This window comes from Rhinolophus hipposideros (genome assembly GCF_964194185.1).
Source record: "Rhinolophus hipposideros genome assembly, chromosome: 15".
Lineage (NCBI taxonomy): Eukaryota > Metazoa > Chordata > Mammalia > Chiroptera > Rhinolophidae > Rhinolophus > Rhinolophus hipposideros.
The window spans coordinates 29,665,934-29,688,674 of NC_138061.1; the positions used below are offsets into that span (position 1 = coordinate 29,665,934).

Genomic DNA, 22,741 nt, shown 5'->3' on the forward strand with positions numbered 1-22,741 from the left:
AAGTTCACGAACTATAGTATTACTAAATATCACTACGGTCACCTTCAAAGTACTCTCCTTGGGAAGCTATGCACCAATGCCAGTGCCTAGTCCACCCTTCAAAGCAATTGTAGAACTCTGGAATGGCCATCAGAGCTGTCATCATATTACCCTTGATATCTTGAATGTCATCAACATGTCTTCCTTTCAATATTTTCTTTATCTTCGGGTACAGAAAGAAGTCACTGGGGACCAGATCAGGTGAGTAGAGAGGGTGTTCCAATACAGTTATTTACTGACTGGCTAAAAACTCTCTCACAGTCAGTGCCGTGTGAGCTGGAGCATTGTCGTGATGCAAGAACCATGAATTGTTGACAAAAAGTTCAGGTCGTCTAACTTTTTCTCGCAGCCTTTGCAGCACTTCCAAATAGTAACCAAATTTGATTAACTGTCCATTTGGTACAAATTCATAATGAATAACCCCTCAAGGTATCAAAAAAAGGTTAGCAACATCATTACAACAAGTTGACGAACTTGTCAGACCTGGAGAAAGAGAGAGAGAATGAATGTGTATATGTATATATCTGCAGATATATATAGTATATAGAAAAACCATGAGAAAACCATGAGTCACACAGTTAACCTCCAATTCCAGTCTAAAACTACAAAGTCTATTTTAGCTTTTTCTTGTCCATATTTGTAATTCCTTGCCCTGATAGTGAAACCCTAGTTCTCATTATCCTTAATAGATATTTAATCCATCCCCTTAAATGTAGCCAATATCTCATCACTGCTGCCACCCCCTTCCCTTTGAGGTCCTTCTTGGCTATTATCAATCCATGTTGGGTTGCTCCATTAGTCGTTCCCCTTTTTATTTTATTTGAGCTTTGACACCCCACTTGTGGCTGTTCCCTCAAAAGTATGCTTACTAATCCTGCTTGGGCTTCAACTACTGTGTTGCGCTGCCAGGGGGCAAGACTACTCACCTGACTTGGGAATGGGGATATTTAAACATGCATTAGCCTTTATTTTAAATATCCTGAAGTTTGTAAATAAACCCGAGTATAAGGCCTAAAGAGAAAGTGATGGAAAAGGGGATTGATAACCCTGTACTCAAAAATAATACTCTCTTGCCTTTTTCCTTAAGGTTTTTTGTTTGGTAGCTTTAAAATAGGTGAAGAATAGGGAATCTTAAGTACAGAGTGGGTTGTTGGACTTAAACTTGTAACCATTTATATGGGAAAAGTATATGTTATTTTCTAGAAGGAGATGCATTAAGAATGTATTTATCTTTTTGGATGGTAGAATTTAGGTACTTTGTATTTCCTTTTACTTAAAAAAGAATTATATCTACAACTAGCATAGATTGTTTATTATGTGAGTAAATACGAAATAAAAATAAAACAAGTACTTCAAATGCCCAGGATTGAGTACTTTTGCTTAATGGTTCTGGGATAAGGGAAAGAGAAAAACTAAAAAAGTACGCACCCATATTCTTAGGAAAGCCTTTGGTAAATATTTAGTTTCTTCCTACCTTTGGCCATCATTAATAATAGCTTAGAATTCTGATCTCTAATGTTGTGTAAACATCCCTCTGCATTAACTTTGTTTCTTTTTTTTTTGTTTTTTTGGTGGGGGCAAGAGGGTCTGGATACAGATTTTTAATTTTTAAAAAACTACTTTGATTAATTTTAGACTTGCAGAAAAGTTACAAAAATAAAATACTTCCTCAATACATAATTATAGGTAATTATCAAGAATAAGAGAATATCTTTACCTTTGTAGTTGATAACATCTTTGAGAAGATACTTTGGGGTTATGCAAATCCTTTTGTGCCTCAAACTTTTTAGCATCTACTGGTAGATCTTGTCTGCAACATTTATTACTGTACCTAATGGTAATTATTTCCCTCTTTCCTTCTTTATTTGTTAACTGAAATTCTGTGAAACAGAACTGTTTTTTTCCCTCATTCATTTACTTATATCAGTATGAACTCACAGATATTTATTTTATTATATGGGTTAAAATTCAGTGCTGTCATTTTTTATTTTGTTGCTCAAATTGTTCTAGCTTTGGCCATTAGGAGCTCCTTGAGTTGGCTCCTGTGTACTTTCAGTGAGCCCCCACCTTTTTTAGAGAATTTCTTTATTTCAGGCTCATCTTGTTTTTTTCTGGTATATACCAAGAAGTAGAATTACTGGATAATATTGTAATTGTGATTCTAATTCTCTGAGGAACTTCCATACTGTCTTCCATAGTGCCACAACATTTTACATTCTCACGAGCAGTGCACAAGATTTCCAATTTTTTGACATTTTCACCAGCACTTGTTATTTTGGTTTTTGCTTTGTTTTGGTAACAGCCATCCTGTGATATCTCATTGTGGTTTTAATGTGCATTTCCGTAATGGTAAGTGATCTTAGTATGTACGCAGTGTGATAAAAAAAATTACGGTGAATGTTTAAATTTTTAAAAATTTACAGTAAAAGACACATTGCCATTAATCCCCCTGAGTACTCCCTCTTGCGTTGAACACTCTTATCTCATCGTTCTTGCCACTTTCTGAAGCAGTTCTGGAAGTCCTCTTTCGTGAGTGTGTTTAGTTGCGCTGTCATGGCTGCCTCGATGTCCTGAATTAATTCAAAACGTTTACTTTTCATGGTCATTTTGACTTTGGGGAAGAGCCAGAAGTCATATGGTGCCTGATCCGGTGATTAAGGTGAATGAGGACACACCATAATGTTTTTATTTGACAGAAATTGCCGTACCAGAAGCAATGTGTGACACAGAGCATTGTCATGATGGACGATGAAACCATTTGTCCATTTCATGTTAATGCTTGTTCGATCCATGATTTACAGCACACTTTAAAACACACCTTCTCTCAACTTTAGCTCACACCCAAGTCACTGCACCGAACAAGTTGAATCTTGTCACACACTGTTACTAAGGTTTGACGCACCGCTTCCCGTATTGAAGATCCCTGCCTTTCCGTTGGATGGCACTCGGCAGCAGCATTCACCGTATTTTTTTATCACACCTCATATATATGCTTTATTCAATTTGTAGCTATGAGTCACACATGCTTATTTAAATGTAAATTAACTAAAGTTAACAATTCAGTTTCTCAGTCACCTTAGCCATATTTCAAGTCTCATGTGGCTCCTGGCTACCATATGGGGCAGTGCACATATAGGACATATCCATCATCACAGAAGCTTTATGAAACTGGCCTGATCTATGTTATGACAATTCCCAAATGTATATTTCTAGCCAGAACTTCTCCACTGAATTTCAGATTTAGGTAATAAGCTTCCTACTCAATATTTGTCCCTGGGTGTCCAATATATATCTTGAACTTATGATGTCCAAAACCTGATCTCCAGATCTTCTCCCTGAAAACCTGCTCTATTCTGCTTGTTTAGACTAACAACTGAGTCATTCTTAACTCCTTGTTCTTATATCCCTCCTCCAGTCAGCATATACTGTAGTTCCCCGAAAGTAATATAAGACCGGGTCTTATATTAATTTTTGCTCCAAAAGACGCATTAGGGCATATTTCCAGGGGGTGTCTTATTTTTTCATGTACAACAATCTACATTTATTCAAACATAGTCATGTCATTTTCTGGGACATCATCATAACATACTAAATGCGTCCGTCTAGCTGATGATCTTAACTGGGGTTTGTTTTCAGGGAAACATGGTATATCCAGATGCAGTACTTGTATAGTTTCATTTTTAACATTTATAGTCACGTACGGCTTAGCGACAGGGATCTGTTCTGAGAAATGTGTCGTAAAACACTTTTGTCATCGTGAACATCTGAGAGTGCACTTACACAAACCTGATGGTACTGCCTGCTACACACCTAGGCTGTGTGGTACAGCCCGTGGCTCCTAGACTACAAGCCTGTGCAGCATGTTACTGTACAAAACACAAGATTAAATCAAGCACGAGAAAAGTATGCAGTCGAGATACAGTACACGTGATATGTGAGGCCGCTGCTGACATAACATGGCATACTGTTTCACAGCAAACAAAAAATAAGTGTATTCTAAAATAACAATAAAAAGTGTAATATAGTAAACACACATACCAGTACCACAGTCGTGTATTACCATTATCACAGATACACTATGTAATTGTATGTGCTATACTTGTGAACTACTGGAAGGGCAGTAGCTTTGTTGACACCGGTTGGGCTACAGTGTTACAACATCAGGAGGAGGTAGGAATTTGTCAGCTCCATTATAATCTTGTGAGACCTCCATTGTTGATGTGGTCCATTGTTGACCAAAATGTTATGCAGCGCGTGACTGTACTGCCCTTATACATCGGGAGTTTGATTTTATGAATCGTGTTAGATACGGATCTAATTTTATCTTTTCCCCAATGGCTACTCAGTTATCCAAAGACCATTTATTAAAACATCTGTCTTTTACCCAGTGAGTTGAAATGCCCATTTTTGTCAAACACTAAATTTCCGTATGTATTTGGGTCTAATTCTGTTCTTTCTAGTCTTTTCTACTGATCTGTTTGTCTTTTGTTGTGGCAGTACTATACTGTTTTCAGTACAGAGTACGTTTTAATGTCTAATAAATTCCCCACGTAAAATTTTTCAGTGTCTTTCTAGCTATTTTTAGGTGTTTATTTTTTCCACGTAAGTTTTAATATCAATTTGTCTAACTCCATAATACATCATTCTAGTATTTGTATTGGGATTCTGTAGTAGTTTTTAAGCGATACTTGTCAGAGCCTTGGGAATTCTTGACAGTATCAGTGCCACTGAAGGGCTCTGTGAGGCTGGAATAGGGTCTCTGACTTCTGTTCCACTTGAAACAGTAGTTTATTTTTATGAATTATATTTCCATAAGATTTCAGTGGAAGGAAGCATGTTTCCTTTTTTAAAAGCGGTTTGAAAACCACGTCATGAAGAGTATTCACGCCTCGACTTGATAGGATGCTTCTGACACTACCTAGTCAGTGAAGGCTGCTCTAATTGTTTGGTTACATAAGCATCAGTGGCTGTCCTTATACTCCCACCATTAAACCTAGTTTTGCGTGCTGAGGTGACATGAAGTGGCTTCACTTTGTTACGTAATAGTCTTGAATATTTGAACATCGCATTTATGGATTGGTCATAGTATTGTGGGACAGCCCGTTCTGATACAGATCCTTTTGGGGCCAGATGAGAATGTCAGTAATTACCGTTCTTTGGCTTGAGCTGCTGTTGGGATTCTGGAGCCACAATGCCTGGACTCCGTCATTTACTTCTGTGTGACTGTGGTACTCATTACTTCCCTCTCTTAGCCCGTTTCCTCATCAGCAAAATGGGGACAATAACAGTATCTGCCTCACAGGTTTGTGGTGAGAATTAAATGAGGCAATGCATGTAATGGGTATGTCTCTATCATGTAGTTAAGTGTTCAGTAACTGTGAACTAACAGTGTTACCATAGCTATGAAGAGGAGAAGAAAGTGTTATGTATTTATTTCTGGACACAACAAACAGCACAGGTATAATTTCGTAGTTGTAGGCAGCCTGCTAGTTGGGGCTTGAGGGGTGAGTTTTCTTGAATCAAGGTCTGTATCTAAATAAACAGAATAGCATCTGTGATTTTTTTTTTAAAGTCACAATCTAGGCTGTTAACTTTCTAAATTACCTGAAGTCCTCATCCTATGTGTAGAAAGAAACAAAATGAATCCTAAAATTGACAGCAACATTGAACCAAACCACAGTAGGTCAACAACTGAGTGAGGAAGTGAGTTCTGGAATTAAGCTATGGGTTCTTTTCCATTGTCTGCTTAAAGCTTCCATCTCACATCACAAACTATTTAAAAAATTATTTTGGAAATTGCCTCAGTTGTGAGCCAAGAAACCAATTTCTTAAGAGAGCAACAACAGTGAATGAAAGTGAAATCCAGATTTTTTCTTTATTAATTAGCCTTGTTATATTGTGATGTAGGTGAGCCAAGTTAACAATAAAGTAATAATAATAATAATAATAACAAATTTCACTTTGGGCTTATAAATTTAGTAACCAGAACCTAGTGCATTCGAGTCCATTAAGTTTTACCTTTTCAAAGATTCTTTTTGTACTATTCTGAAACGTAAAGAATCAAGATCACCTAATATCTACTATCCTGAGATAACCATACTCAACATTTCTGTGAGTATCCTTCCAGAGATTTAGTCTCTGTACATAAAATAAACTATTTAGCTTGGTGGAGTGATTATAAGCATGGTGCTTTGGTGTCTAAAGACTTGCGTTTGAATCCTAGTTCTTTTATTTAATACCTGTGTGGTCCTAGCCAGATAACTTTTATGAGGTTTAATTTCCCCACCCAAGAAAAACGAGAATAGGATCTGTCTAAGGGGTTCATTGAAAATACAATTCCCACGAAGAGTTTGTGCCGTGTAAGATACTGACTGAGCCCAGGAAGGGTCTGTCCCAGTGTCCTGGCTGTGCTGCTTTCCAAGGTAGGTCCCTTTACTTGTGCACTAGATTGCTTACTCAAGGACAAGGTTTCTGCAAACCTCTTCTCCTCCTTCATTATCATTTTTTCTCCTTTTTTCATTTAAGCCTTTTTTGGTTTAGATTTTTAAATATAAATAAATAGATGGGAGCAGATAGCTTTGTGTGTTTTGATGAAGCTATCTCCTTTTATTTTTAAATGGGTTGAATTGGTTGCAGTGATTCTCATCCATTATTTTTGGATTATAAAGTCAGAGCTATAAACTAGGGTCTTTCATCCTTGACACTGTTGACATTTTGGGCTGGATAATTCTTTGTTGTGGGGGCTGTCCTGTGCATTATAAGATCCTTAGTAGCATTCCTGGCCTTTACTCACTAGTTGCCAGTTGCACCCTTCAGTTTGACGGTTCAGTTGTGATACATTGCCAAATGTCCCCTTGGGGAGCAAAATTGTCACCTATTGAGAACCCCTGACTATAAACAGTGGCTTGCCTATTACAATTATAAAGGGATAATTACTTACTTGTTTTCCTGAGTCTTACAAAATACCATCCTATTACCAGCCTGTGCAGTGATTGTTTTGACCTGTGTAGGTGACAGTATACAACTGGAATTTGCATGAGTATATGTTAAGAATGTTCGTAATAACATGGTGGTTACTGAGGTGGTGTATTGCATCTCACCCTCCTGGGACCGTAATTATGATTATGATATAAGGTTACCATTTATGAGTGCCTATTAATGTACCAGCCACTGCCTTGGTGAAGTTTATTTGTACCTGTTTTATAGGAGAAATGCTGTAAAGGCTGCCTAAGGCTGATGCAACTTTTAGATACCTCTGTCAATTTAATGAACCCATATGCATACTTCACATGACTCTTGATTACAAAACAAGATGAGGCCCACAAGCCCTGTTTGACCAGAAGAGTCAGTAGTATCCAGGATCTAAGCAGCAAATGGGTCATTTCGTAAAGGTGAAGGTATATAATTTCTGGACACTGGCTGGAAGTGATCAATAGATCAGTGCTGGCATGGAGAATCATACTAAAGCAGAGTACAGGTCCAGCTCCTGAACCAGCAGTACGGGACTCTTTCTGTGAGAAGCAGGGTATACATAAGGGTGGAACTGAGCCCTCAAATGGAGATACATCCAGAATACAGAGTACGGGTGTTTGGTGTTTGTGATTTGCTTTCCTTAGAGGGCTTGCTTCAGAGAACTAGCTACAGGTTGATAACGCTTCCTCACCTGTGATTTAAATGAATCTTTAGAGACCATGACAGGGATCCTTGAGCTGTCCTTGTTTTTCTGGGATCATGGAGCATCTATGAGGAAGATATACCTGTATGTAAAATTAATTCTGAGTTTGAAGAAATGTTAACTTGATATAGTATTCTTTTTATATTATTTTAAAATAAAGAACCTATCTAAATCAAATTCCCGGTTATAAGTTGTCGTTTGATGTAAATGTTGAAAATTGTTGAGGGGAGAATTTATTCAAAGTTGAATCATTTTGCTTTTACTTATTTTTTGCTTACATGATTACATTTATGGCTTGTCACTTTTAATTGCTTGCTGGGAATATGAAGTTCTATTTTTAAATAATAACGTAAGTAATTACTAAAACCTAGTTTTCAAATTATGCATAATGAATGAAGACTTCCTTTATTATTGACTTCGTTAAGTTGCCTGGTGCTGTACTTACATGAGCTTCCTATTTGTTGTGGCCAGAATGACATCAGCAGAATGAATTGTCTCAGGACACACCTGAGAAGGTTTAGATAATTATCACATTAATTGGACTATTATTTCTTAGTGAGCCTTCTCTGTTTAGCACCTATTTGATATGGATAGGTACTTTCAGTATTCAAATGGTGCTATTTCCAGGATGACTTTTGGTGGATATTTATAGCCTTGAGTAATTCATGTGTCTCCCGCCTCCTTTTATTTTACTATGTTGTATGTTTTTTAAAAAAAAAAAACTATTTAAAACACTTTTAATTGAAATATATCATAAGTGTTCAGCTTGATGAGTTTTCACAAATGGGACATACCTATGTAACCAGCATATGACCAGTCTGCCAGAAGCCTCCCTCATGCCTCCTCTTAATTACTACTCCCTGCCCCCAAAGGTGACCACTATCCTGACATAAAGGCATAGCTTGATTTTACTTGTCCTCACACTTTATATACACATGGAAGGATGCAGTATTTATTCTTTTGTATGCAGCTTCTTTCAGTCAACCTTGTAAGATTCATCCTTATTGTTGTGCTTTGTTCTAGATTATTCATTTTCATCGTCGTATACTATTCCATTGTGTGAATATATCACAGTTTATCTTTTCATGGTCCATGGACATTTGATCATTTCTAGTTTTAGTGATTATGAATAGTATTACTGTGAACATATGAGTGCATTTATTTGGGGTATATATCGAATACATGAATTGTTAGGCCATATTGTCAGTTTTATATATACTTTAGTACATACTCCCAGGTTGCGATAATGGTTGTATCAATTTTCGTTCCTGCCACCAGCATAGGAGAGTTTAGGTTGCCCCATAACTTCTCTATCAGTTGGTATTTTCTCTCCTTTTCATTTTAGCCATTCTGGTAGGTGTGTAGTGATAGCTCAGAAAATCTCCTGTGGCAAAAATCAGCTGGCATCTTGGGGCATCTTGGGGCTTTAGTCCGTCACACCAAACTCATGCTCCCCCCTAAGCCTGGCTTTCTCTTCCTGGACTAAAGTCCTTCTGCTGGGGCCAAGCGTGATCTTCAGGCCACACCCAGAATTGGCAAATACCCCCCAGAGAAGAAAACAGGTGAGGATCCTGAGCTTACTCAGAGGGCGCTCCCCCTCTGGAATTCCGGTTTCTCTAGTCCTTAATGCTTCCATACTTCTCTAACGTCTTTGAACATGTGATTTTTGTAACTTATTGGGCTCTTTCTAGTTTTTGAAGCTGAATCAGGTTTCCATGACTTATATCGGGTATCCAAACTGCGGCCCACGGGCCAACTGCGGCCCATGATCCATTGTTAATTGGCCCGTAGCAAATTCCAAAAATATATTTAGTTTACTTAAATAAACCAGGTGAGGCAATACTACTTCACCTCTGAGTGAGTGGCCCGGCTATTTGTGTATTTTACTGCATATGGCCCTTGGTGAAAAACGTTGAAAAAAATTTGGACACCCCTGACTTATATCCTACCCAGAAATGAAAATTGTCAGTATATTCTTGGGATTGTCTATGTACACAATCATGTCACCTGTGAATAATGTTATTTCTTTTCCCTCCTTCTGTTGCGGAAAAGCGGTGAGGACCTTGAGACTCAAGCGGCACGCAGAGATCAGGGAGAACACAGCTTTATTATGGCGGGCTCAGTGGGATTGTTCCCAAAGACTGCGCACTTACTGGGGTCGGGCGCTTTGTTTTATAGGGTTAGGCCTCCAGGTTTGGGGGATTCGTGCCGTTGCTATTGCAACGCTAGGGATCGGTTAAATCCGGCCGGGGTGCCGGGGACGTCCGTCTCTAACAGCTGTGATTGCTCAACATTGTTTTGACGGGAAAGCCTCTAACTGCTGTGTTTGCAAGAAATTGCTCCCATAAGGTATTGGAGGAGGAGGGGGATGGAAGCTCCTAGCGGCAGTGCCCGCAGGAAAAAAACGTCCCAACACTTCCTTTCTTATCTGTGTATGTTTTCTTTTTCTTGTATTATTGGACTGGTCAGAATTACCAGTACAGTGTTGAATAGAAGAGATAATAGTGGCATCCTATTTGTGGAGATGGGGGTGTTTGCATTATTTCACCATTGAATACGATAGCAGTTTTTGTAGCTAATTTTTCGGATGAAGGAATTTTTCTCCCTTCTATTTCTAGTTTGCTGACTTTTTTTCCCACCCCCTCCCTCTCCCCTGCTGACTCTTTTTAAGGACATGAATGGTTGTTAAATTTAGTTAAGTACTTTTTCTGCATCTACCAAGATGATTATGTGATTTTTCTCCTTTTTTTCCTGTTCCTATGGCTATGTATCCAAAAAATAAATTACCCATGACCCTATCATATCCACTGATGTAATTATTTTCATATTCCCTCTCATGCGTGAGACAATTCTATACACACTTCTCTCCCTTTAAACCTGCTATGTGTTTAATCCTGCCATGCATTTTTCTTTTCTTTTTTTTTTTTATTAGCAAGGTATAGTGAGATAATATGGTTCTCAGCCCAGGGACTTCTTTGGCAGATTAGAAGCATTCTTCCAAGCTCCTTCCACAACCTATCTCTGTTTTATATGGGGGAGAAGAAGTACGAAACTGAAAACTTTTCTGGGAGCATATATTTTGACCTATTTTAATTTTCATTTCCTCATGTTCTTTGGGATCGTATGGGAGGAGAATGGGGTCAGAGGAGGGCTGTGGGGGTGGGAACCGGGAACTGAGGCGGAAAGCCATAGAAGGATGGCCTTCGCCTCCCCTTCCTATCCGTCCTCTTTCTGTAGAGTTCCAGTTTTGCCACAAGTCAAAGGTGTAAGTGCTCTTGGGCAAGTCACTTCAGCACTGAGCTTTTTTTCCCCGCTCATCTGGGGTTGAGGAGAATGACTATCAACAGCTGCAGTGGCTTGTCACTTAGGGAGAATGGAAATATTAAATGAGTAGTTTTACAAAGCATGTAACCTGTTAAAAATGGAGTGATTGTGAGGATTGGGTTTGTCCAGTTGCATCTGAAGGCTACCTGTGGAAGAAGCACACTTGTGAAATACCACTGGTCCCCAAACTACAACTGTAAGAATCCTTCTGTGGTTAACTGTATGGCAAGAGGTATAAAATGGAGGTTTTGCTCATTTGTGTAAACCTTCATAAGGTCTTTCCATGTTAAGTGTTCCATGTTAAGTGAAGATATTCAGAACAGGCCTCCCAAAATGTACTGCTTTGCCCATGTGGATTATTTTGAGCTGAAGGCAGTTGAGACCCTGTGGGCTGAAGAGAAATTTTTACCTCTCCCTTAAAGAATTTAAATTTGGGCCTTGCCCATAATAAGAGCACGGATGAAAAAGAGGCCACATAAAAAACCTGACAAGCTTGGGGGAGGCCTGCATGGCGGGTCTTACAAACTCAGACCGAAAGTGGCCATATACTAGGATCGTCTGAACTCAAAAATTCCTAATTAAAGTAGTGGGTATTCTCATCCTAGGCCTGGAGCTTCCTTAACAAAAGTCAGTCTTGACCTTAAGTGAGGTTTTCTATTGTCTTTTTGTATCTAAGATAACATACCCTTGGAATGTCAGATAATCCCTTTTTGCAGATCCTTCAGGGCAAAACCCACCCAGCAGTGCAGGAAACCACAGAACCACATATAACCCCTCACTGTTAATCTTGTTCCCTTCTTACCATCTCTATGTGCTATAAATGTTCATTATTAATTATCCTGTGTCCACCAATGTAAAATAAGTATGTGTCTCTGTTTTACTTTTTATCCAATGCCAGAGATTTCCCTGCTTTGCTTTCTCCCGCTCCCCAATCTGTTGAGATTTTGCTTCTCAGCAATTGTTGTCAGTTTGACTCAGATAAACTCATAAAAAAGTCTCTAAAGGTTTGGACATTCTCATATCAACAAGAGTTGTCACCAAAAATAACTTTTTATGACCGATCTATAGGGCAGGGCAAATTTGTAATTACTGAACATCTGCTCTTATTCTGTGAATAACCTTCTTCCCCTCTGAATCCCCAAGGCACCTTACCTTATCCTTAGCTCAGAATGTCATACACACCACTTTTACCTTTCTGTCTCTAGACCTCTTATGTATGTGGGGTTACTGACTCTCATGTACGTGGGGTTCCCATACATACATATTTAATTAAATTTGGTTATTTTCTCTTGTTAATCTGTCTCATGTCGATTTAATTATTAGATCAGCCAAAAGAACATGGAAACATAGAGGAAAATTACTTCCTCCTGCGCATAAGACTGTCACTTTGGGAATGAACAATCATGGATACCGTGCACCAACATTTGCAAAAGCACACATCTCTAAACCGATACTGCTGTAGGGTTCCTTTAAATTGCAACAACGCTTATTCCTTTAAGGGTTTATTTTTTTCATTGTAAACTCCTTTCCAGAGGGCACAGAGTTAGAACAGCTGACATTTTGCCTGGAACAAAGGCAAAGAAAGCATCTCATCATGGGAAAATAGGATTTAATTGACAGGATTGTAGTTTATACCCACCTTTGTGATCTAGCTGGTATATGAGGTGAGATATACTGGTCCCTATAACTGAAGAGTGCTGGGAAGATGGTTCCCTAAGACATGTCGTTATTTTTTAGGTCAAGTAACATGAATAGTATTTGGGAATGTGTGATCTTCTAGTGAGGCCTCCCAGGGCTTATACCACCACTACCTTGATATTCTCTCTTACTTACCTCTGACTTCTATGGGGAAGAAAGGATGTTTCTTGTGTGGTTCTGATTCTAGGCATTTTCTCCCTGGACTCCTCCTCCACATTCGGGAGTGCCGTAGGTAAGCTCAATTTCTGCCTGTGGTTTTGGGTGTGGATGGATTCCATCAAAGGGAGGTTTTGATATATAATTGACTATTAGCATGCTCATTCTCCTGTTTGGGTTTATAGGTCATTCATTTAGAGATTAGAAATGAACCAGGTCTAACTTTAAATATGTCTGGGGCAATGGGGTGGGTAGGAAACAAAAGGCAAAGTAAAACTTATCAATCTCCTACTCAATACACTGTGGAACGCTTCAAGAGATATGAGAGAAAAGGTTATTTGCAGAGAAATTTCCTCTTGGTATGGGAATTTGGAAATGACCTGTTTGGGAATTTGTTTTTGCAAAGCTAAAATTTAGGTTTTTACATGTCTAGATAAAAGTCCATGATGTCTCAGTGGAAGTTCTGGTTGTAGTTCTGTTAATACCAAGCTCTGTTTTTTCTCTATGTGCCTCGTGTTTTTTTCTTACCACCAGTCCTTTGCTCAGGTATTCCCTTCCTTTTACTTGGCATGCTTCTGCTCATCTACTCTCTTTTTCTCTCTCCCCTCTAGACAGTTAGGTGCCCCTCTTTCATTGCTCCCTTGTGTCCTGGGGACAACTTTGTCACCACACTTAAAAGGTAATCAATTGTTTTCATATCTGTTGCTAGTCTGGGTTCCTTCAGAGCAAGGGCTCTGGTGTACTCATCTTTGTAGCCAACGTACGTGGTGTAGTGTCTCATCTTAATAGGCCTCCTTAAATGTTTGCTTTTGGGCTGGGGGCTGGAGTGTGCACGGGACTGGGAGTTAAGAACCAAATTATAATTGTAACTTTTGCTGTATGATCTTGGACAAGCGATTTAATGTCCCTAAGCTTCAGTTTCCTTATAAGTAAGATGAGGGGACTAGCCCACCTGGGGATCTTGTTAAAATGCAGATTCTGGGGGCGCCTGGTTAGCTCAGTTGGTTAGAGCGCCGTGCTCTTAACAAGGTGATTGGTTCGATCCCCACCTCTGCCACTGTGAGCTGCGCCCTCCACAACTAGATTGAAACAACTACTTGACTTGGAGCTGGTGGGTCCTGGAAAAACACACTTAGGAAAAAAAAGAAAAAGAAAAACAATGCAGATTCTGGCTTAGTAGGTCCCTGGTGGTTTTTGATATTTTGCATTTTTTACAAGCTTCCAGGAAGAGTAGGAGCTGCTGGTCCATGAACTACGAAGGACTAGATAACATCGACGGCTCTTCCTGCATTTACCTTCTTGTGTTTTCAGTCATTGTTTTAAATTCTGAACAAAATTACGAAACATGCTGCGATTACTATCTCTCTCGTTTATCAGAGTGCTGAATACTCACAGTTCTGTGCCTTATTAGGAACTTTCCAATGAATGACCCTGAAATTGAAACTAATTTTATTGCTTCTCAGATTTTGACTTTGACGGGTTAAAAATATCAAATAAATGTCTGGGAAAGCATTTGAGTTAGCACTAGCTTGTCATCTAAAAGTCAGAATACTTGCTTGCTCACTCTTTGGTGTACATTGGAGAACACTTGCTATAAATAAATTATTTATGCTAATGAGCTGAGATTGGATAGACATGTGATCTCGTGAGTATAAGTACAGGGACAGGGAAGCTGTTGATGAATTCATCATCAGAGGAGTTCCAGGTCATTTCCTTCAGTTATCCAGGTGAGAATCTAATTGTGGTGGGACATGTTGATAGACACACTACAGGTAATGCTAGACTGTGCCTAGATTGCTGGGAATGGGTCTCGTTTGAAAATGTTGCTACTCTTCCTTTTGGATTTTACTTCCTCAAGAAGTCATAAGATTTGATTTGGGAGTATTGCCAGCTTGGAAATTTATAGCTGTCCTAGATCTCGTGTACAAATGTTTAAAAGTAGTTCATCTAATTTTTATGTTTGACTTACAGAATATATCTATCTTTTTATTCTTAGCCACACCATGGATATTAATCAGGCATAGCTTCAATGTCCGAATGAGTTATATCCTCTGATGGACTATGATTATAGACAAAAATAGCAATCCATTCTATTTTTTTCCTTTAAGAAAATGAAAATCTGGACAAGGGAAATTGAACCCTGAAAAAAGTACCTAATGTGGCTTATAGTTGAGGGTGGTTATATTAATTATAATGAATTTTTCACCTCCCGTAGAATAAGACAATTTGTCCTAACGAAGTCACCTGTATTTCGTCTCCCCATTATGGTTGTGGATTGGACAGAAGTTTTAGAGCTCCACCATCACCACCACCACCATCATTATCATCACATTTTAATCATTTGTAACTTTCGGTTTTCCCAAATCAGACTACCTGGGGCCAGCACAGTAGAGGGTTTTGGGTGTAAACAATGGCAGTAACATTTAGCTTTTGCTCCCACTTGGTGAATCCATGACTAGAACCTCAGCCCCCTCCCTTCCTCTAGTAGAGCCTTGCAGGGATGAGCTGAGGCCTTCTCCGTGGTACATACTGAGCTTTCTTAATGTCGCCTTGTAATGTTGCCATCCTGGCTGTGGGTCTCAATGGAGCCTGCCTCATGGCTTCTTAAATGTTAATGTTGCTGCTAGATTGGAACTTATTTTTTTTTAAATAGTGATTTCTATTGAACCCAAATTAAGGTTTTTGAAACCAGCTTTTTACTGAAGGCATTTGCGGCAGTCCAAACAGGTTCTCCTTTGGGAAATACCTTACCCAGGACTAATATTCTTGTGCCCCTCCTTGGAGGCTTAGGTAGACCATTTTCTGTTACCCTGAGCTTTTTTTTTTTAAACCACAAAACACCAATTTTTAAGGCTTTTCACTCAGATATTTTCATCTGTCTCTGACTGATTTTAAAGTGGCTTATGGCTAATGAAGTAGAAAGGATTTGTTAATAATACTTTTTCATTCCAGATTACTTTAGAATTTTCCAATGGTAGCCTTATATTACAGAAATGTTAGCATTATATTTTATACTTTATTTTTCAAAACATTTTTACTATAAATAGGGCAAGATTATTAGCACTTTCTCTGTAAAGTACTATGTGATTTTTTTTAAAACCAGTGTTATTATACAATTAATATGACCTACAGTATTGATCTTTAATATTACAAATGTACTCCTCAAAAGAAGAGGCAGGGGCCGGCCCGGTGGCTCAAGCGGTTAGAGCTCCATGCTCCTAACTCCAAAGGCTGCCGGTTCGATTCCCACATGGGCCAGCTCTCAACCACAAGGTTGCCAGTTCAACTACTCAAGTCCGGCAAGGGATGGTGGGCTGTGCCCCCTGCAACTAGAAAACGGCATCTGGACTTGGAGCTGAGCTGCGCCCTCCACAACTAAGACTGAAAGGACAACAACTTGACTTGGAAAAAAGTCCTGGAAGTACACACTGTTCCCCAATAAAGTCCTGTTTCCCTTCCCCAATAAAAATCTTTAAAAAGAAAAAAAAAAAAGAAGAGGCAGGAGACAATAGGAGCAGACAAACCTCTATGGTTTATCAATTATTACTCAGAAGAAAAGTTACAGATTAGTTTATAGAGGAAGGTATCCTAACAAAAACAAAGTAGAATTTTCCCTCCATTAATCTCCAGAGATTTTAACACCCAAAAATAAAGAGTTTTTCCAATATAATTGCGTGCCTATTTACATCCCCTCTGGTTTACTTTTAAATCTGGATGTCTGTCAGTCTTTAAGGAGCAGTCAGATCCACTTCTTTTGTCTTCCAGGTGAGAAGCAAATGTGCTAGCACAGGGTCAGTTTTCCTCTATAGTTTCAGGCATGTTTTTGGCTGTACTTGATTAGTTTATTGACCTACTAATAGGCCAGGTTTAGTTTTTTTATCTGTTAAGCAGTCCCAACATAGAAAAAAATAGCATTCACTCTTAGTCTCAAAAACACGCATACCTCAGGCTCTGGGAAAAAAATCCCTTCCCTACAAGACTGTGTGCTGATAGTCCCTTCCCATCACTGTAACTCTAGCTTTCCTAGAAAAGAAAGGAGAGGACTATCAGAGAAAGGGAGGTCCTTTGTAAGAGAATTTATCTGACTTCTCTGTTAAGATCACTGGACTTGCTCCTGCTCTGGCACTCACCTCTGCATCAGACTTCAAAAATTATTTGGGATCCTTCCAACTTTGTTTTTGTCCTTACTTTTGCTACCCTCATAGGACAGCCCAGGTCTCTTTGTGTTAGGACTTCACAGAATTTTTTTCCTCTTTGGAGATTGTTCCCTGTTCTGAGCATGTACATACCAGACTGCTGAGTTCTAGATCTGCCCTATCTTTGAATATTATCAGGTTGAGCAATGTTTTGGATGACATAATAATTCTTACACCTCTCACCTCACTTAACTCTAACAGATGCCTCTGAAATGTGTGGGAAAGCAGTTATTGGTAATTGAAAACTATTCTAGGTCAGCATATTGACCAACTCATAGCCCAACCCATCCTGCCTCAAATCCCCATCCATGTGCTGTCCTAGATACAAATAGGGCTCCATGAAAACAATATTATTTACATTTCTCTGAAAGGATGATGGGTAAGAGGGAGGAGTGGACTGATAGTACTCTGTATTATCTGTATAGATAGGCTATAAAAAGTTTCCTCCAGGTTTGTTTTTTTTTAATCTGATGATGTACTATATGGGTTTGCTTGATGTTATTCTTTGTTCTGAAAAGAAAAGTAGCCACAATCTAATAATTAATCATTTTTTTCTTTTAAGTTTTCAAAAAAGGACTTACAGCAAAATGAATAACCCAGCTATCAAGAGACTAGAAAATCACATTATCAAATCTCCTGAAGACAAGCGAGAATACCGTGGGCTAGAGCTAGCCAATGGCATCCAAGTACTTCTCATCAGCGATCCCACCACGGATAAGTCATCAGCAGCACTGGATGTGCACATAGGTACAATCTAACATTGTGAATTAAGCTTTGTTCAGTTTCATTGACCTTATGTTGACATTTATTAGAACGCTCCATATTTCTGCAAATAAAGACCTGATAGTTAGCAGTTTGATGTACCTCACTTTGTACAGTAGCCCTGTACAGTCATTGGTAATCTATAGTTGTCTAAGTCAAATAATCTTATATTTACCAAGGGCATCTTGTTAGGTTCCCAGCTAAGGTGGCCCAGCAGCAAGAAAACTCATTCCCATCTTTTACAGCAGGGATGTCCAAACTTTTTTCAACGTTTTTTTTTTTTACCAAGGGCCATATGCGGTAAAATCTACAAACAGCCGGGCCACTCACTCGAGGTGAAGTACATATTGCCTCACCTGGTTTATTTAAGTAAACTAAATATATTTTTGGAATTTGCTGCAGGCCAATTAACAATTATTGCGGGCTGCAGTTTTGACACCCCTGCTTTACAGTAAGAGTTCTAATGCTTTTACTTTTGTACACTTTTGGTACACTAGGAAATGTATTTCCTAGATTATTGTGTGCACATTTCTTTCACATTTCATGCTGCTTTAATCAGGTTGTTTCTTATCTCTATATACATTTAGTGAGGCATGATTCCTTTTTGCCTCTCTGAAAAGCTTTTATTTAACTCGGTGCCATTTTAAAATTGAGGAAATAAAGTAATAACCATCATATGTTGAACAAATAATTATTGCCAAGCACAATGCAGTGTGCTTTACAAATCCCATCTAATTTATATTCATACGAAACCTCTTAAGTTAGGTATATACACATATAGAAAAGTGACGGAGGCAAAATATTGTGCTCGAAGTTTCACAGTTAGTAGAGCTGCTAACCCCCAAACCTCATAGCACTATGCTGTATTGTTTCCCGCAAAACAACAACAAAAACAGTGAATTCAATTCTTTCTTTTCCTCCATTGTGATATGTGAGGAAATGAATGTCCAGAGAGGTTAAAATCTACCCAAGGTCACCAACTAATTAACGTGAAAAGATGGGGCTAGAATTAAACAATACCATTTTAGAACAGCCTATGCTTACTTAACATTCTCTGATTGTATGGTGGGAGTTGTTATGCTAACAGAAGTTTCAAATCATCTGTAATTTATCCGTACTTGACATCTTTCAACATAAATAAATGATTTATTATATATATGTTTTCTCTACTCCTTCAGGTTCATTGTCAGATCCTCCAAATATTGCTGGCTTAAGTCATTTTTGTGAACATATGCTATTTTTGGGAACAAAGAAATACCCTAAAGAAAATGAATACAGCCAGTTTCTCAGTGAACACGCAGGAAGTTCAAATGCTTTTACTAGTGGAGAGCATACCAATTACTATTTTGATGTTTCCCATGAACACCTGGAAGGTGCTCTAGACAGGTAATGCTGAATACTCTGCACTTATCACATTAATAATAACAGTAACAATTATTATTTTTACAAAGATATTTTCATAGCTTGATAGCTTAACAAAAGGTATTTTATCAGTGTTTTCCGCCTGGGGTCTTATAAAAAAGAAAAATAATAAGAGATCTCATATATTTACTTTGTGATAGAGGAAAAATAATGGCATGACTTTAAACCAGCCTTCAGACTTAAAAATATATTATTGACTTATAAAATTTTCACCAGTTCTTCTCATTCTAATTGGTATCACATATGAAGCAGGTGATGAAGAATTAACTGTAATAGTGCCACGGATCTCTTTCCAAACATATTTTTGTTCCAGAATGCTAGAACTTAAATACTCTATTTTCCTTTAATTCCTCTATTCTCAGGGATGCTTAGTAGATACAGAATGTTTTGACCTGCTGTTTCAACCCCGGGGAACAATTTGTGAAAGTATTTTCTGGAGCAAGTTCCCTTAGGCCAATTTAATTTCTTGCTCAATTTTCTATACAGCTAACAATTTTTAATTTTTTGTCATATCTGTGATTTGATTCATTATTAAAGTGTAGTTTTTCTTGGTGAGTTTTTATAGTTTTCTGTGTTACCAAGAAGGTGTAATCTGTAGCTTTTTAATGAGTCTGCAATAAAGTTTGACTTAACAGTTTTAGTAGTTGTTAACTCTGTTTATTTACATTAATAATAGTCATTCTGTTTTTTTGTGGTTTTTTTGTAATCTGAATTTATTCCCTAGTGCAAAGAACATTAACAGGGCAAATGCATAGGTTCAAGATCCATGGCTGAGTCAAAGCAGACTGTGTCTTACTTATTCTAGCTTATGTTTCAATCTTTAGGCTTTGAGGTGTAATCATCTTTCAGTGTATTCCCAGAAGACTAACATGAATGAGTTCCCTGGGATCATACACTGAATTTAATTTTCTGCTTTACAAATGCTGCTACAAATGTTCGTATAATAGATCTCTGTTTGATAGAGGATGTCTGTTATTTGGCTGAGAGTAAAAAAACCACTTGTATAAGAGCATCTTTAAAAAAAAAATTGATTATACGGTGTCATAATCGTGACCCGTTATGGGGGCCTATCCAGCTATGGTATGTAACTAGTAGGCATTTTCCCAATCTGAATGTATTGAGGTAGATAAAAGAGGTGACATGTCTAGAAATAGCTGTTTCCATGTTTCTTTGATTATAGACTCCAGATCGATGGATTTCTTTTTGGATTGGTATGTGTAAAGTACTTAGCACAATATTGTGCTTAGAATAAATATCAAATAACAATAGACTCTCTAACAGTTGGACCATGAGGTGCAGTTGCTGAGAGGTTTATAGATGCCGAAGTCTCTTAGGCCCACTGAATAGTAGTTTCATTCAGAAAGAGCCTCTGCTCTTGGCTTCTTCTGAATTCATGTTTTTATAAGATGGGGTCTAAAGTTTCTTAAGAATTACTATATGAAATCATGATTTAAATTGCAACCTGATATAGGAGAGAGTTAATTTATTAACTAAAAATATCTTAGTTAAACTTTGGTACTGCTATTAAAAGAATAGCCTCAAGAAAAGCATATTGGTTACTTAAGTTTGAGTTGCGTGCCGTGTAATTTGATTAACCACTGCTTATTAAGATTTAAAAATACTCAATATTTCACAAAAGCCCATAGTTATGTCTTAGACTATTTATTATGTCATGGTTTTTCATTCCATTATCTTTTCCACTAATTAAAGTAGGTTTGTTTTTCTCCATAAGAAGAAAAAAAATTCAAGTAGAACCTTTTAAAGTAGGTCGCTTAGTTTGTCCTGAAATGTCTGAGTCTTAGTGAAATTGCACCTAAAACTGTAAATTTAAGATTTATTTGCCTATGAACTGTCACCTGCTTTTTCCTTTTTGAATTAGCCATATATAACAAGCATTTTCATAGATATGCCAAATTTCAAATCTTAAATTATTGCTTTCTCCATACGTCTGCCTTGCCTTTTGATACTGTGATATTGTGATTTATAATAAGAAATACCTATTTGGTCTTTTCTGGGCCTAACTTTTTAAGCTATGAGAGCCATAAAAAAGTGTCTTGTTATGTTAATGAGGACTTTGGGGAAGCCCCTATAACCTGAGGGTGGGAACTGGTTGCCAGGGGAACCAGCCAAGTTGTTGGAGTGTTCAGTCTCATCCTCCACCTAGACGTCAGAGAAAGAGAGAGGGGCTGGAGATTAAGTTTAGTCACCAAATAGTCAGTGATTTAATCAGTCATGCCTATTAATGAAGCCTCCATAAAAACCCAAAAGAACAGACTTTGAAGAGCTTCCAGGTTGGTGAGCACATGGAGATTTGGTGAGACAGGCACGCTCAAAGGGCATGGAAGCTCTGAACCCCCTCCCTCATACCTTGCCCTGTGCATCTGTATCTCTTTTATCTGGCTGTTGTGAATTATATCCTTTTATAATAAACCAGTGATCTAGTAAGTAAAATGTTTGGCTGAGCCCTGTGAGGTGCTCTCGTAAATTAATTAAACCTGAGGAGGAGGTCGTGGCATCTTCAGAGAGTTGGTCAGAAGCCTAAGTAACAACCTGGACTTATGATTGGCATCTGAAGGGAGGGGAGGAAGTGTTTTGTAGGACTGAGCCCTTAACTTGTGGGATGTGTTGCTGTCTGATTTTCAGGTAGTGTCAGAATTTAATTGAATTGTAGGATATTCAGCTGGTGTTGGAGAATTGCTTGGTGATGTGGAAAAAAAACATGGGAGTTGGTGTCAGACTCGGAGGTGTTAATCTTCTTATATTTTGACTAATTATTTAATATCTCTGGGGTAGATTGACTTCTCTGAATTTATATATGTCCTATATTATATTTTTCATGTGTTACTTAGAACATATTTTATATTCCTTTTTTCTTAGCAATGGTAGTTTTTTCTGGTTCTATAGAATTCCTATTTCCTATCTGTTAAGTTTCAAACATTTTTTTTAAAGGTCATTCTTTTAGAATAACAGCTTTCAAATTATGTTTCACACCCTTAGGTTTGCACAGTTTTTTCTGTGCCCCTTGTTTGATGAGAGTTGCAAAGACAGAGAGGTGAATGCAGTTGATTCAGAACATGAGAAGAATGTAATGAACGATGCTTGGAGACTCTTTCAATTGGAAAAAGCTACGGGGAATCCCAAACACCCCTTCAGCAAATTTGGGACAGGTTTGTCAATAGCAGCTTTCATGCATGCTTGACCTCATTTAAACCCATGGCCTTTTTGCATAGTATTGTCTTTTACAGTTCAGGATAGAAGATGTCAGAACTCATTTCTACCTGCCATGTTCTTTATAAGCTCATAGTCTGGAACTGAGAAGTGGCTGTTATATATCGTTGTTACTTGCCGTTAATTTCTCCAACCATGCCCCACACTGTGCTCTCTGCCAGGTCCCTGTGTAGGCACTTATATTTGTGACTTATGACGTAAGATGAGGCTGAAGCTTAGGTGTATGAGCTTCATGGGGAAA

General features: G+C 38.1%; 1 protein-coding gene across 5 annotated transcripts in view; it reads left to right on the plus strand.

Moving 5' to 3' along the window:
* IDE (insulin degrading enzyme) overlaps window positions 1–22,741 on the plus strand; it is a 112,846-nt gene that overhangs the window by 30,494 nt on the left and 59,611 nt on the right. For 3 of the 5 annotated variants that reach the window (XM_081075233.1, XM_081075230.1, XM_081075231.1), the window contains exons 2-4: window positions 17,651–17,835; window positions 19,029–19,236; window positions 22,270–22,439. In XM_081075233.1, coding sequence (XP_080931359.1) covers window positions 17,676–17,835; window positions 19,029–19,236; window positions 22,270–22,439 — 538 coding nt within the window. In that variant the 5' untranslated portion in view covers window positions 17,651–17,675. Of the gene's footprint in view, window positions 1–13,503; window positions 13,572–17,650; window positions 17,836–19,028; window positions 19,237–22,269; window positions 22,440–22,741 lie in introns of all 5 variants that reach the window. The other 2 variants (XM_081075232.1, XM_081075234.1) reach the window with 1 other exon arrangement.